The sequence below is a fragment of the Nanorana parkeri genome, unplaced genomic scaffold (assembly GCF_000935625.1).
Source record: "Nanorana parkeri isolate BGI_ZX_2015 unplaced genomic scaffold, ASM93562v1 scaffold196, whole genome shotgun sequence".
NCBI lineage: Eukaryota > Metazoa > Chordata > Amphibia > Anura > Dicroglossidae > Nanorana > Nanorana parkeri.
In genome coordinates this window covers 1,010,060-1,023,100 of record NW_017306464.1, presented here as the reverse complement: position 1 = coordinate 1,023,100, position 13,041 = coordinate 1,010,060, and the positions used below count along the sequence as shown (strand labels likewise).

At 41.8% G+C, this 13,041-nt stretch overlaps 1 protein-coding gene across 1 annotated transcript in view; it reads left to right on the top strand.

Moving 5' to 3' along the window:
* Window positions 1-13,041, top strand: part of FRMD4B (FERM domain containing 4B) — a 140,883-nt gene that overhangs the window by 87,977 nt on the left and 39,865 nt on the right. Inside the window, exons 8-11 of the mRNA XM_018555437.1 lie at window positions 243-326; window positions 1,173-1,238; window positions 2,790-2,847; window positions 7,243-7,329. Of these exons, the coding sequence (XP_018410939.1) occupies window positions 243-326; window positions 1,173-1,238; window positions 2,790-2,847; window positions 7,243-7,329 (295 nt within the window). The remainder of the gene's footprint in view (window positions 1-242; window positions 327-1,172; window positions 1,239-2,789; window positions 2,848-7,242; window positions 7,330-13,041) is intronic.

The window sequence follows — 13,041 nt, the reverse complement described above, 5'->3', positions numbered from 1 at the left end:
AACGTTTTGGTTTTTTTTGCTAGGAGTGCTAAGTTTCTTTGTAGTCTTTACAGCGTTCGGCAGGCAGAGGTGTACATATCCCACCTTTTTATTGTATGCTTTGTTACTTGAGAGCAGCCTGCCTTGAAACGTGAGCGCGGGTGTAATTGAACAATGCTTCGTGCTGCTAAGTAGTCCGTCCCCTACCAGGAACCACTAACAATGGAATTTTTTTTTTTTTCCTCTTCTTTTATGTCTTGCAGTGATGAAAATGCACGAAAAGATCTGAAGGTCCTGCCAGCTCTTCCCACCAGAACTCTGCAGGAGCACCCATCAATTACCTACTGGTACGCCATTAAGACGCAGGAACTTCATGTACTTATAGATACAAACATATATATTTAATGGGATGACGTTTTCTAGATTGCGATAGCGGCTCGGAGGGGGAATACTGCTGCAAATATATGGAGACTTTTCCTTTCATAGTTCTTCCTCTGGGTGATCTTTGCTGCAGACCCTAGTTCAGGCACCTGCATTGCATTATGGGATCTGGGGAGCATGCCCATGCCAGGATCAGGTGCTATCTGGGTGCACAAATATGAAATGTAATAAGGAAATGGTATATACAGGGCCTGCTGTCGCACACTTAAATCCTGTTAACACTTAAGGTGCACATCAATGCGTGTCGCGTTTATGTGCGTTTTACCGCACATCAGCACAGGGCAGCCCATGCATTTCAATGGACTGCCCTACGTGCAACAAACGCAGCAAAGAAGCTTTGTGCAGCAGTTTCAGCTGTGAGCTACATGAGTTTTTTCACTGTGCATTTGAGCAATTACAAAAAAACAGTATCTGTGCATCCCTACTTTTCCCCTTCATCCCTATTATCCAATCGAGTGCAAGCAGAAACACTGTTTTTAGGTTTTCCCTTGCATAGTATTCTTTGCAAAGTGAGATTTCACCATTTCCTCTGATCTAAAGGGAAACTTCACCTGTAAAATGCAAGTTTGCCTAAAAAGTCAACAACCTTTTTTTGTCTTTAGTAAACAGACCCGCATAGAACAGACTTACTATTAATATTTTACTAGTGAAGATATGTGTATCTGATATGGTAGAAGCTTTGCATAGCACTGGAAGGGGCCGTATCTTCGTTGTCAATATTAACTTCTATTTTTTCTCTGTTTTACTTTCAGTGAAGATCGAGTGATAGAACATTTCAAAAAACTAAAAGGAGTCACCAGAGGCCTAGCAATAGTCCGGTAAGATCTGCATAAATGATTTTCCTATTAATGGGTGTCTGATATATTGGAGAAGATCCACATGAGATGACCTGCTTCTAGTTATTCTAATGTGCAAAGAGGTGGCAGGGACCCATGAATATCATGTATAGAACTTTATGCGAACTGTCACTTGTCACCCAAGCCGCAGGTCAGTCACATATTACAGATTTATTGGACATCATCGTGAGAATATTTCCGAGGTGGTAGGGGGGAGTCCCTTGCTATCCTTTATGATAGACCCAACTTTATTCGTAGGCAGCCACACAGTCTTCAATAGAAAGTACTGGGAGCAACTCGGCGACAGAAAACAGAAGAGCGTCAGACCAAAATGGATGTTGGAGTCCATAAAAAAGTTTAGGAATTTTGTTGAACAAACAGGCAATGAGTTTCAGGGGAAGACTCAGCCCCCTTCCTCAGGGCTTGCAAACTATGAGAATGAGCAAAAAAACTTATTGCAACTAAGGGTAGTTCTCCTTAAATTTGTGGATTCACTGACTGCAATCTACAAATGTTGGAAGAACTACCCACAGCTGCCATAAGATCTAAAATCTAAATTTATATTCTGAGTCCATTTTTTAATTCTCATTGTTTCCAAGACCTGAGAAAGGGGGTTGTTTTAGCCCCTAAAACACGTCTGTTTAACAACATTATTAAACTTTTTTTTTTATGGACTCTTACATCCGTTTTGGTCTGGCACTCTTCTGTTTTCTGTCCCCGATATTGTACATTATGTTCATATTGCGATGCACATTACTTATTGCAATTGAGGGACCAGAGAGTCATCCTTATAGTAGATTATTTGAAGCTGAACTCCAGCAAAATACATGTATAAATACTTACATTGGTCCAGCTTGGCATAATGCTGGACTCCTGTACAGGGATCCTGTAAAACACTGTAGTAGCTGCAGCTACTACAGTGTCTTACAGTGTTGTTCTGGGTCCAGGAACAGCCGCTGTGCTGAGTGACTTCCCCCTCCGCTGTTAAAGCACAGTGGATGGCTCGTTGGCACAGCGGCCATTCAGCGAACACCTAGTATTTTCTTCAATGAATACTAGGCCTTCTCTGATTGTACAAGGTGAGGTGATGTCACATCAGTGCCCCTCCCATAGGGGAGAATTCCTCTAACTTCTACTGCTGGGTCCCATCCATAACTCTGCTTTCTGCACAGGCTATGTACAGTACATCGATGATGTCACTAATATTTTTACAATGTAATAGATATGTTTGCAAAGGCATTTGGTGCACACAAAGTGGATTTATATCCTTTGTGGCTTTTAAGGAAAAGGTTTTTGTGCCCAGAGTTCAGCTTTAACCTAACGTGGTGCTGTGGGGAAAATTCAGATGCCGTTTAGTAAATCTGGGTCGTTTTTTTTCTGACTATAACACAAGCAGTTTCTTTCTGTCCTAATTTACATAACAAGTATAATTTATGAAACAAGAACACGTGTATTACTATTACTTATTTTGTTTCTTAGTTCTGTCTGTTTTATGTGTCTTTTGTTCTCAATCGGTTGCTCGCTCTCTTGCAGGTACATGAAAATAGTGGAAGCTTTGCCCACATATGGTGTTCATTACTATAAAGTAAAGGTCAGTGCTTGCTACACTATAAACACATCCATAAAATTGTTATTTTCTTGTTCAGAGACTTTATTACTATGGCAGGAAAGCCCTGTCTTTACAGAGTGGGGAAAAAAATATCCCGGCCGCATTCAGTGGTTTGATCTTTTATGAAGGTTTTCGGCTACCGTATGAAACGCTGGATGTTTTTTATATTGCTTTCATTTCCTTTGCATGCTATTTGGATAGGTCAGCTATGAGCCGCATTCCCTGTGTCTCCTTTTTTTTTTTTTTTTTTTTTTTTGAGGTCACGATCGTCCTCTGCATGTTTCTCTCTATATTTTAAGCTTCAGAATGAAGAGGACCCAGCGGACGCTGCGCTGCAGCACATTATTGTGCGCTATATTTGAACCATAGCCATAATGATAAAGAGCAACTCTATCCAGCAAGTGCCATTAAAACGGTCAACTTGCATTGCTATCCAGGGAACACTGCACCTGTGCTAAAGTTACTTGGTTCAATTGATTTACCTTCAATATTAAACTTAAGAGAGCCCCTTAAATGCGGCAACTGACTGTTGGCTGGTTTACAGGTTTTCTGTTAAACCGACCTGAATAACAGGAGACGGAATTACACATGCTGCAATGTGATCCATAGGGAAGTGCACACCCCCCTCCCGCTCTCCTAGTACTAGGGTATATGGTCACATCGCACCCCCTCTCGCTCTCCTAGTACTAGGGTATATGGTCACATCACACCCCCTCTCGCTCTCCTAGTACTAGGGTAAATGGTCACATCACACCCCCTCTCGCTCTCCTAGTACTAGGGTAAATGGTCACATCATAGGAGAAAAAGATTTTTCAAGAAGTATTAATAACAGTATAATACATATAAATAACTTTATTTCTATGTATACAATAAGTAGACACACCTGTAAATATATCTGACATTTGTATAACTTGGTTTGTGCTGTTTTATGTTGGTTGCCATCATAGGCTACAGAATACCAAAAAGAAGTGATTGTTGTGTTGTTTGTGGGATTATTGAAAAGGAAGTCGCCTGTATGTTGGAAAATACCACTCTCCACCGTCCTTTTGTACGTTTTGGGAAAGAGTTAGAACCTCTAAGGTTTTCTATTACTGTCTGTGTGCATGAATAGAGCAGAAATCCTCCACTGTGGGCAATTATCTGCAGATTTTCTATGGTCAGATGGAAAAAGTGCAACTGGTTCCTCCATCTATGCTAAACTGTGTGGATGGGGGAATCTCCCGCTGGGCCAAGCTTCAGTATCTTACTAGTCGACCCCGCTGGTTCTCAAAATACCTGAACAATGCCTGCATCCAATCAGATTGTTCAGGTATTGTGACAGCCAGCGGGGCCAACTAGCAAGATTCTGAAGCTCGGCCCAGTGGGAGATTCCTCCATCCACACAGTTTAGCGTAGATGGAGGAATCTGTTGCACCTTTTCCATCTGATTTATAGAAAATCTGCAGAAAATCTATAGCTGTATGGCCATTTTAAGATAAAAGTTCCCTTTTGTTGTCCCTTCCTGTTGTGGCCAGGCAAGAGGAAGTGCCCATTTAGTAATACTAATACCAGCAGGCAGTGCTGGGCTTTCTTGTAAGCAAGCCCAGGATCACAGAAGCACCCAGTATGCTGATTATTCGTAATATGTTTTATACATATAATTTGACTATAAACTATTAAACATTTTATAATTTGTAGAGATTAAAAGTAAAGTTTTTTTTTTTTTTTCCTCTTTAAACATGTTAACAGAAGTTTTCCCTTTAAATTTGTAATGGTGAATAGTCGTTTAATCCGAGTGCTTGCTCATGGCATATCATGTTTCCAAAACTGAAAGTAGCTTATACATGACATGGGCTTACTATAAACTCTGTCCAGATGTTCTGGAGGAACGCACATTCCATGTTTTACTAATTCTGCAGTTTGTACTTGGCTCCACTGAGCATGGCTTGTGGTGATTTTTACTGTATGGATGCCAGAAGACTCTTAAAAGCACTATAGACCTATTTATTGTGTTTTATTGAAAGATTGGAAGCAGAAGCAGCTTAATTTATTCTAAATTGCCACGTGCTGAAATGGAAAAGAGCTTGCCGTTATAGCAGACAGCCTGACTTATCTAATTCTGTGTATTGGCATTGGCTGCTCACTAATCACATATAGAGTGGTGACAATAGGCCATTCTGAACCAGGGGAGGGGTTGCCAACAGTGCAATGAGGCATCTGTATTAAAGCCATAGTTGTTGCCAGTAGTGTTTAAAGCCCAACTGATTCCAGGTGCATCAAACCAAGAGGTGTGCAGAGTCTAAGGCCCATTCACACTTCCTTCCTGAGACTCATGCAATTCCTGCTGGTGGGAAGTGCTATATACTAAAATTACATCTGCCACTGCCCTCTGCTATTTGCAGACCGTTCACATGTACCGGTAGTTGCATATGCTGCGATTACCTGCACCTGGATGCAGACTGCGTTCAGGTGCAATCACGTGCAGGTAGTTGCAACAGTAGTGTGATTTACATGTGAACAACCGAACGTGGTGGCCGCTGTCATTGCTTTGTACAGCTCCTCCTGACCTCAAGAGCTTCACGGAGGAATTTGTGAGATTCATGCATTCGGCCCCAGTTCTTTTCGTTAAAAAGCAGCCACAGCCTGAGCTTGCCCCCTGTTTGCATTCTGCAGAGAAGGATCCTTGCTCTCTGTGTGGAAACAGTGGTCTCTCTGCGGAGGTCCCACACACCTCCTAATGAGTTAGAACTCTCCAATCAGCAGGGAGCTTAAGCTTTACCGATTTTGGAGAGCTCTCATTCTGACACTCAACCTTCTGAAAGAATCTGGTTGGTATGAGTCCATGCAGATCTTATTTCAGACCCTATTAAACGAAGTTCAGTCTTTCTATAATTTTTAATTCTCATCACTGAGGCCTTGTTCACACCAAATGCAGACCAGATCCGGTCAGGTTTCTGCACACGCAGTGCAGTGGGTTGTGCCGTGTTTTTGACGCATTTTGGATGCGTTTTTGATGCGTTTAGGGCCGGTTTTGGTTTTTAAAAAAAAAAAAAAATTTTTAAGTTTAACATGGGCTTTCAGGCACTTGCATGCGTTTTTTAATGCGTTTTTGCGTTTTAGATGCGTTTTTGATGCGTTCCAGACCAGATCCAGAGCAGGTAAAATAGGGCTTGCCGCATTTTTTTCATCCGATCTGGATCTGGTCTGGATCCGCACGCTGCGATGTGAACTGGAGGTCAAAATACCATAGGAATACATTGGATGCAGTTTTGATCCGGTCTGCACCTGCTCTGGTCCGGATCTGCTCCGCGCTTGGTGTGACCAAGGCCTTAGACTTTTCAAGCCTAACAGAATGAGGAAGGGGGGGGGGGGGAACTAGGACTTCCCCCTTTTACCTTTCGTTGGAATGTACCAAGTCGCCCGGCTGGAACATACGAAAAACTACAAACAATAGCGGCAGTGTTCTGATTGTTAAGGTTGATCGCAGTCAAGGCCGTTCATTTTGTAGAAGCTGGACCCAATGTGTTTTCTTTTCACTGATGGTTCTTCCTTTTATTCTATATTTTCTAAGACACAATTTAGATTCCCGTTGAACCGTTTATTTAAGAGGTAGAAAAAACTTTCTCGGAAATGACTGCACCTTCTCGCTACAATGTATCCCTGTAGAGTTGACTGAATTTTAAGTGCCAGTAGACACAGATTGGTTGATATGCTAAAGGCAAATCGGCTGTTCACTGCAAGGGAATGGGAATACAACATTAAAACAGCACGAACCAAGTTATTTAAATGTCAATTGTATTTACGGTGTAGGTGTGTCTACTACTGTATAAATATTTGCTAATGGTACCTATACTCCGTGAAATGCTACTTTTTTAATTTACCATACTGCAACATTTTGACAGTGAGAGGGAGGGCACCACTCTAAGCTAATCAAGTCCTGAGTAACATGTTGATAGCAGGAGAGAATAGCCTGAGCAGCATGAATCGCCATCAGTCGTGGGCCGCATCAACATTATGGTTGCCCTTAAAGGGCCGGTTGTATCTGTAAGACTATATATAAATGTATCTAATCTTTATCATAATTGCCTCTGCATTCGATTATCACTGGTTTTAGTAATAACTTAATACCTAGATCTGAAAGTAGAAGTCTGGGAAATGGCCTGGTGGGCCGGATTCGGCCCCTGGGCCTTGAGTTTGACACGTGCCCTACTTGTCCAACTGGGTGTTCTTAACCCAGCTGTGCTTCTGCAGGGAAGATGGAGTTGAAATGAACGAATCTGATTGGTAAGGTCTATATAAATACACTTTTTCATAAAGGGCTATGATAAATGTGGCATACATTTGACAGCTAATATTTTTATGTCGAACATAGCTCCCTAATATCTGCTCTTCTTCCAGGACAAGCAAGGAATCCCCTGGTGGTTGGGAATTAGCTTCAAGGGAATTGGACAGTACGACATCCAGGACAAAATAAAGCCAAGAAATGTAGGTGAACTCGGAGGCCATTTTTGTCATGTGCATTGTGGTGACAAGGGGAAGATGCTGAAAGAGCTTACAAAACAGGAAAACGAGTCAGGTTGTTTTTCAGCAGCCTGTTGGTGTTCATTGGTAGTCCTAAAAGCAGGCAAAAGGACGGGAGGTGGTGAACTACAGATTCTGAAAACGTATTTTTCAGTCCCTACAGGCCTTGTGCTGATACAACAGGGGTAGTAGGGGAGTCGCAAGACTATGCAAAAGATTTTAGAAAAAGATTGCAAAGTAAGCAAATTATTCTATATGCATTTCCATTGTGTATATATAGTAGTATCCTAAATAAAGTTGCCGTTTAGAACCCCAGCAGGAACTGTTTTCTTACATTTGGCTCTTCCCATTCTTGAATGGGGTACTCAAAAGCCAATCAAAACAGTGCTGGGCAAATCTCAAAAACCAGTTAGCAGATGTGTCTGATTATTGCTTATGCTGTATTGCTGTCATTGGAAGGACATGTCATTGGCTCATTGAGTAGTTCCTGCTAGCTCCTAAACTAGACTGACTGGCTTATCAGATCTGCTTTAGATTTTCCACCCCTACGAGCTAATGTTGATATTGTCAGCTCTACATACACTGTATACTCAATGAGAGGTGTGTTAGGTGTTGGTATTATGAGTCCCAGTTGTTCTTTTTAGATCCCAAAATAGATTTCTCAGTTGGGTCCCATCAACTGAGTGCAACTTGGAGGGCCTCAATAAACCTATTGTATGAACTGTGCAGCCAGGATCTAAGCTGGAACAAATGGTTCTATGCTCGACATTAAGTAACGATTTACATGTATTCTCTCTTTATCCTTTAAGCGAGTCCTGGCGCTTAAAAGAGAACTATGAGGTGAGTGCTTTTCACTCATCCTCATAGTTCTAGCCGACCTGTGACAATGAAACTGTCCTAACCGCATAGTTCTCCTTTTAACTGAATGAGTAAATAAATGCTGTACCTGCGAATAAGCTAGTACATACTTACCTCTTGTCTTTGTTAAAGAGAAATCATCCTTTGACGGTTGTTTGGGGAAGTCAATCTCCTGTGTCCCCCTTTTGTGGTTCCTCCTGTCAACCTTCTACATCGCTACAGTACACAGCAGTGATATTTGGACTAATTAGGTCTCCTAACTTAATAATCGGCTAACTAATCGATTTTGAAAATAATCGTTAGCTGCAGCTCTACTTGAGTTGTATTATTGCAGTCCCACCTTTCAGCGAGCTATTCCACCTTTCTTGCCAAAGCAAAAGGTTCAAGCTGTCAGCTTTCATCATTGGGCTTAGGCAGGATATATGGCAATCTGTAAGGCTGTTCTATCCCCTGGCTCAGCTTGGTGCTGAAGAACAAGTACTGAGAAACCTATAACTAAGGAGCTGCCCTGATTGCTAAAGGTATTTAATTGACCGTTTTACCCTTCTCCAGCAACCTACTGAATGAATGGCTCTTAGTTCAGGCAGGAGACAGGACCAACTCCATAGGGGCCTTGAAGTCTGACACTGGGCTGGCATTTTTGCCCTGACAGGGAGAGAATACAACAAATTAACAACACACACACCCATCCCGGCAAAGTAAAGTTGCAGTACTATAACTTAGAATGGAGAGTCAAATTTCTACAAAAACCCTTATTTTCTGACCTGGTTCTTCTGAAAGAGATTCACTTAAATAATTTTATTTTTTCAATGTCACCTTGAAAGTGCTTTGTGCCTGGCAGTAACATCAGTTTCCTCCCTTTGCGCTGCTTGCCAGCTCCCCAGAACAGCGATCTGCCTATTATCCTGAATGAGGCTGTTTAATACCGGACGGAACACTCCTCCACCGCCATCAGTAAATGACTATGTTGCAGCTCAGAATAAAAAGGCATCGCTTATTATAGGCTAAGGCAGACTGACTCACAGTACATACTCCATTACTTCTCGTGAGTCACATATCATGTATTTATGACATTTTTGCACGGGTTAATAATTTTTATAGAATATACTATTTAAAGGGTTGAGCAATACAAGCTTCTGTAAAATATTCTACTTAACGAGCATGTAATTAAGATCTGCAGCCCAAATCTATGTACGTCAGGAAACTGGCTAATTTGACAAGGGGGTCATAAGCTCTTTCGCCAAATGGAGTGGTTATGTTGTAATAGTGTTTGTGTTAGGTGTGGGCTATTGGATAGATGTCCGAACGTCTAAACTGCAAACTTTCCTCAGGTCTGCGACTGGATAAGTAGTGACGCAAGTATGAGGATTTACCATCTCTAAACTTGAACTGGTATAAACAGCTGTAGCAGCTTCCACATATGTCCCCTGTTAAGTGAGCATATTCTTGAAATTCACAATCAATGGGGCAAATGTCGATCTGCCAGATTGGAATATAAAAGTAAAAGGAAACCTTTTTTCTTTCCCTGTAGAAGAGCTTGTGCACATGTGTCTAGGCAAAGACCAAATCCTGTCTCGTAGACACACTGGTCAATGGGGCATAACCATTGTTCAACATTACTAAGCGGAAAGCAGAGCCACCATGTGTAATATAATGAAATATGGCTCCCCCCCAACAAATATAAAATTACAATCTTTGCAAGGTATTTAAAACACTAACACGTGCTATTATAAGACTTCAACGGATCTCTTTCACGTGTAAAAAATAAATAAAATTGAAGTGTATCTAAAGCCAAAACTTTTTCTTTTAATTTTTAATGCATTAAAGAAGAAAGGTTCAAATTTGGGATATACCGATACTAGTATTGGTGCTGACACCAAGTATTTGGGTGAGTACTCGTACTTGTTCAAATGCTCCCGATGCCTATCCTGATACTGGAACTTTCGGTATCGGGAAGCTGGGCGGCGAGTCATTATCCGCCCCCACGGCTTCCTGATTGGCCAGAAAGCCGGCTCCATTCTTCCTCGTCACTTGGCGAATCGGGAAGCTAGGGGGCGAGTCATTACAAACCGCCATTAATGGGAGTTCCGGTTTTGGTATCGTCGAGTACCGAAAAACTGGTATCTGTGCATCCCTAGCAGTGGCGTGTGGTGCCTTCTGTGCTGGGTGAGACAATAGTCACAGAAGCCACAGTGTGGAAAACGAAATTGCCTATTAGAATTTCGTTCAAGAAACTCCATTCATTCCAAAATCGAATGTAAAGGGGGAAAAATAAAAAAGAAATTGCTGGGAGGTAGAGATTTTTGGTAGAGGAGACATGCAAATATTCTGCCCCCAAAAAATCTTCCTCTCTCCCCAGTGATATTGTTTCATTTTTTTGTGTACAGTATATGGCGCACGTGCCATGCAGTCTACACACTGAGCCCATTCATGGCATTTCTAAGTTGCTGGGAATCAGTTAGGTGCCTTGGAGGATGCAACTCCTGTGCGCATGCTTAGGAGTTGCATCATCAGTGACCACCCAATGGCTGAAGAGGACTTTTGAGAACCTGGAAGTATCAGCGGCAGAGATGTCGGTGGCGTGGGACAGCACTGAGCACTGGGGATCGATCCAACAGAGCTGGCCAGGGGCACAATTTTACGGTATGTGAGACCTAATGTGCAAGTACGCTGTGCATAGTTGCTCATTAGGGCAAAAACAAAAAGCAAATCAAAGGGGTTTTTACTTCCGTTTTTAAAAATCAAACAAAATTATGAATAACATTTGTCAAGTCTCTGATGTCATCAAATGTTGTGAGGAGAATTTTCATATGAACATTCATGCAAAAATCTACCTTTGTATGGCCAGCTTTAGACAACTGTGTCCACATTGGAAGACTTACCCTCTATTCTTATGGTAACATATCAAAATTTTGGATTTTCAGTCACCAGGACAAAAAGAGAGTAAATATTCCTAGGCACTCTATCCAAGACAGAAAAGAAAAGGTTTTTGCGTTGGGTACACTTGTATTTCACACAAATTGTACGTGCTTTACTTTACAAACCATTTGACAACCACAAATGTCCCTACATATGTTTCCACTGAATGGTGAGCTGAAGTTCACCTTTTAATTTACATCCTTACAAAGGGTTTTGACAAGCTGCGGTTATCACTCGAAAGTGGGCTGGCCCCGTCTAGTGGCCCTTTTCATTCCACCCTGAAAGTGTGTCTGTATTCCTCCACCTGTTCTATAAATATTTTCTGCTCCACTCCCCGGTGCTGCTGCTGCAGCTGATTTTGGAGGGCGGAGGCTACGTAGGGAAAGAATGTCAATGGGGAAAGAGGCTTCCTCTGTTGATTCATAACTTTCTCACGCTTATTATGCTAAATAATATGGCGGCTTATTGGGTTCTTAGTTGTCACAACACATTAGGCAGTGACACTGCTGCAGCTTTTGTTTGTGATGGCAGGTGAGACCGATATAGGAACAAATAATACAAGTCAATTTCCTGTTACAATTCTCTTTTATATTCCACCTTTCAGAAGGAGAGACCGCTCTCACCAGGCCTGTGACCAGTTTCGTGGTTTGAACAGTATTTTGTATGACCGAGCATTCAATAAATAGTAGAAAAATAATGATTAATTAAGTACACATGACGGTAACAGGCATTCTAGGCACAGGAAATGCAAGTCCTATTGTGTACAATTGTTGAATTGTCTTTAAGTGGATCTAAAGCCAAAACTTTTTTTTTGGATAGAGTGGAAGAAGTAGAACCCATTGCTATATTTTTTAATGTTGTATGTGTCCTCTGTTGAGGGATGAAGATCAGGAGAGGTCTGATGCAAGCATGTCCTTTTATTGATGCATGTTCACTTGATCACAAAGCACACATCGTGTGCTTTGTGACCATGCATCAATAAAAGATGTGCTTGCATTACTACTGGGGTGCCGGTGACTTTCCTGATTTTTTTCATTGTCTGAAAACGTCGAGCTAACCGCTTGTCACTGTGACACCCACCACTTTGGTATATTTACAGTCAGGAGTGCGATGTTCACACAATAACTCATTGGAGGGATTCACTCTCTCTGTGGCCACCAATACACAATGTGATGGGAAATTGAAAAGGTTTTAGTTGATACTGGAAGAGGCATAGAGGGGAAAAACTTCTCAGGGGGGCACGTGTTCCATTGGCGTTTAAGAAGGAATTACCCCTCACTTTGTGGGATTTACCCTCATTTCCTGTAAAGCAGACACAACAAATAAGTGAGTGTCAGTTTCTGTGTATTGGGTACTAGCATGGTGCAAATTCAAAAGATGTTCTTGTATTTCATAGTAAGGCTGATGTCACATGGGCGACTTAGACTCAGGGTGGTGCCCCAAGTTCACCCTTTTGCTGTCAGGTGGTTTTCCAATGTGATGTTGATCTGGGCTAGAGCCGATGACAGATTGGTTCACCACTTAGCAAATGCAACTGTTATATCTACTAATTTACTTTGGCACCCAGTAATGATGCTTAATGCCATTACAGAGTCCCCACCCTTCTAAACCAAAGTCTCACAACTCGAGTTTGCAAGATTTCATTAAACTCCTAAGCACGTGGTGATTATGTAATATATTTTCTGGCTATGGCATCCCGTGGAGAGTGTAGACTTTTCTTTGTGATTAGTCATTAGGCCCCCACCGAAATGCAAATCCTGTTAATATTTGATGAGCATTCCGTCCTCCTTTCTTTATTATGTAAACGGAATTTGCATAATCTCCCCCTGTGCACTTGGTATGTGTGAGGAGAGCTGATTGAACATCCTTTTCGGGCAGCGTAAGGTGACTGTGGGGGGG